Source organism: Nematolebias whitei, chromosome 13, assembly GCF_014905685.2.
Source record: "Nematolebias whitei isolate Nwh7 chromosome 13, NemWhi1, whole genome shotgun sequence".
In the NCBI taxonomy this organism is placed as follows: domain Eukaryota; kingdom Metazoa; phylum Chordata; class Actinopteri; order Cyprinodontiformes; family Rivulidae; genus Nematolebias; species Nematolebias whitei.
The window spans coordinates 2078003-2080352 of record NC_056510.1 but is presented as its reverse complement, the minus strand read 5'-3'; the positions used below and the strand labels follow the sequence as shown (position 1 = coordinate 2080352).

At 42.9% G+C, this 2350-nt stretch overlaps 1 protein-coding gene across 1 annotated transcript in view; it reads left to right on the top strand.

Moving 5' to 3' along the window:
- The window catches only part of wdr4 (WD repeat domain 4), an 8203-nt gene extending 7573 nt beyond the window's left edge, over positions 1–630 (top strand). Inside the window, exon 11 of the mRNA XM_037686755.1 lies at positions 331–630. Coding sequence (XP_037542683.1) covers positions 331–518 — 188 coding nt within the window. The 3' untranslated portion in view covers positions 519–630. The remainder of the gene's footprint in view (positions 1–330) is intronic.
- Positions 631–2350: the final 1720 nt, after the last annotated feature.

The following is a 2350-nucleotide window of genomic DNA, read 5'->3' as shown; positions in this document are numbered from 1 at the left end:
TTAAACTAACTAACCTGGCTGTTAGCCTGGTTTAAACTAACTAACCTTCCTGTTAGTCTGGTTTAAACTAACTACCCTTCCTGTTAGTCTGGTTTAAACTAACTAACCTTCCTGTTAGCCTGGTTTAAACTAACTACCCTTCCTGTTAGTCTGGTTTAAACTAACTACCCTTCCTGTTAGTCTGGTTTAAACTAACTACCCTTCCTGTTAGCCTGGTTTAAACTAACCACTCTGGCTGCTCTGTGTAATGACTGTTTGATTGATGCTTCTCGTGGTTTCGTCTCGCGTCACCTCCTGTTTGTTTGTTTGTTTGTTTGTTTGTTGTGACAGCGTCCACCAGAGCCACCGACCGCTTCGAGCACCTGTACAAGGTGAGCTTCGACAACGTGTCGCTGTACCTGCAGAAGAAGCAGCAGAGACTCGACGAGCAGCAGAAAAGAACCAAAGCTCAAAAACCATCTGGCAACAAGAGACCAAAGACGGGGACGTCCAGAGCTGAGGTCCAGACGTCGTCCTGAGTGGACGCCACACTTTGAGTTGTTCAAAAGACTTGGGTTTATCTAAAGTTCTGGTTTGTATTTTATTATTTAAAGTCGTTGAGTTGAAGATTAAACTGATTTTCTTTACTCGCACCACTAACTAGTACTGTGGGTCATTATTGTCCCCGTCATGGAGACAAGAGGGGACATGGGAGACACTCTGTCCCTCTGTACGTCCGCGCATGTTGTCAGCACGATAACGTGAACAATGGTTTTTGGTGTGTGGAGGTGTTCAGGTGTGCAAAAGGTTCCATTCAAAAGTTGAGTTGTCACATCAAAATTAAAGATGGCCGCCAGCTTAGATGCGTGTAAACAGACCACCCCTGTCATTTGAGGAAACAGCTTCTAGTGTGTTTATTGTCTAGAAGTACATTTTCCTACAATGATGGGGTGGCTAAACATTAATCTATGAGGGCAAGGCCACCATTGACTCCCCCCACCTGCACCAGCAGAGAAACTGGGAACACGGGGCTCACAAGGCTCTTCTGAAGTAGATGGACGTGTAAAAAGACCCACGACGTGTTGGTGCGCTCGGCGCCACAACCTCATTTTTGTGTGGTGGCGTTTCTTGGACTTCTTCTCAGCAGCACCCGTTCCATCCTTTGTGTAAACCGAGGTGAAGGCTCGGTCACTGAAACATCTGAAGTCGTGTGGAAAAACATGCAAACACTTTATTCTAAACTCATCCTTTTATTTGAGGCTAAAAGTTGAAAAAGTTAAAAACATCACAACATTTGAAAAAATGGAATTACATTAAGCCAAACAGGAAGTTTTTATTTTTTTACTTTATTAACAGCATAAAACCGAACAACAACAATACACAGTACATCCTGATGCACGCTCAATAATCCAGGTAGAAAATGTAAAAAAGTTCAGTCAGGTCCTCTGGAGCCTCCAGGTTCAACTGTCCCCCTCTTACAATGCTGTGATTGCTAGTATCACTCAGCCCTCTGTGAACAGTAAACAGCCATCAGGTGCTAATGATCCATTGTTAGGCTGATGGTCCTTCTTGAGCATGTGATCAGCTGGTTCTGGTTGTCAGCAGCAAACTGGTTGATCCACTCTGAGAAGGTGCTATTTAAGAGACTGAGCTGAATACAGCACCTCAGACTGAGGAAGTCCTCAGGATGAGAGACGAAACGTTTCTACACTTTTTGTTGTTTTTTGAACATCCAGAGGACCAGACTTAACTGTTTTAGAACGTACAGTACACACATCTCCGTTGTGTCTGTGCTGTACGTTGTTCTGTTGTTTGGTTTTATGCTGTTAATAAAGTTTAAAAAAATAAAATATTCTGCTTTGGCTTAATGTGATTCCTTTATTTCAAATGTTGTTCATTTACACCTTAGGGCCACCGTGGAAGAGGAATCCAGACGTTTGTTCCAGCGACGCGTCAACCGAGTCTGATTTTAACTAATTCCGTTTTAAACAACAAAGTCCATGCTCAATAATCCAGGATTACAATCCGACAGTTTTCAGTCAGGTCATCTGGACAGTTTCTTTTTTTGCTGAAACGTTTCACCTTCCATCCAGAAGGCTTCATCAGTCAAGGAAACGCACAAAACTGATACTACTGATTGTGTGTTTCCTTGACTGATGAAGCCTTCTGGATCGCGAAACGTTTCAGCACAAAAAGAAACTGTCCAGACGACCTGACTGAAAAGCGTTTAATCCTGTTTTAGAGCTTCAGTCTGTGTCTGGTTTCAGAGGAAAGGTGCTCAGTTTGTTGAAGAAACACAAAATATAATAATCAGCCTGTTAATGTTTTGTCCGTCTTCTCCTGGAGCGTCCGAGAAGAAAAAATATGACAT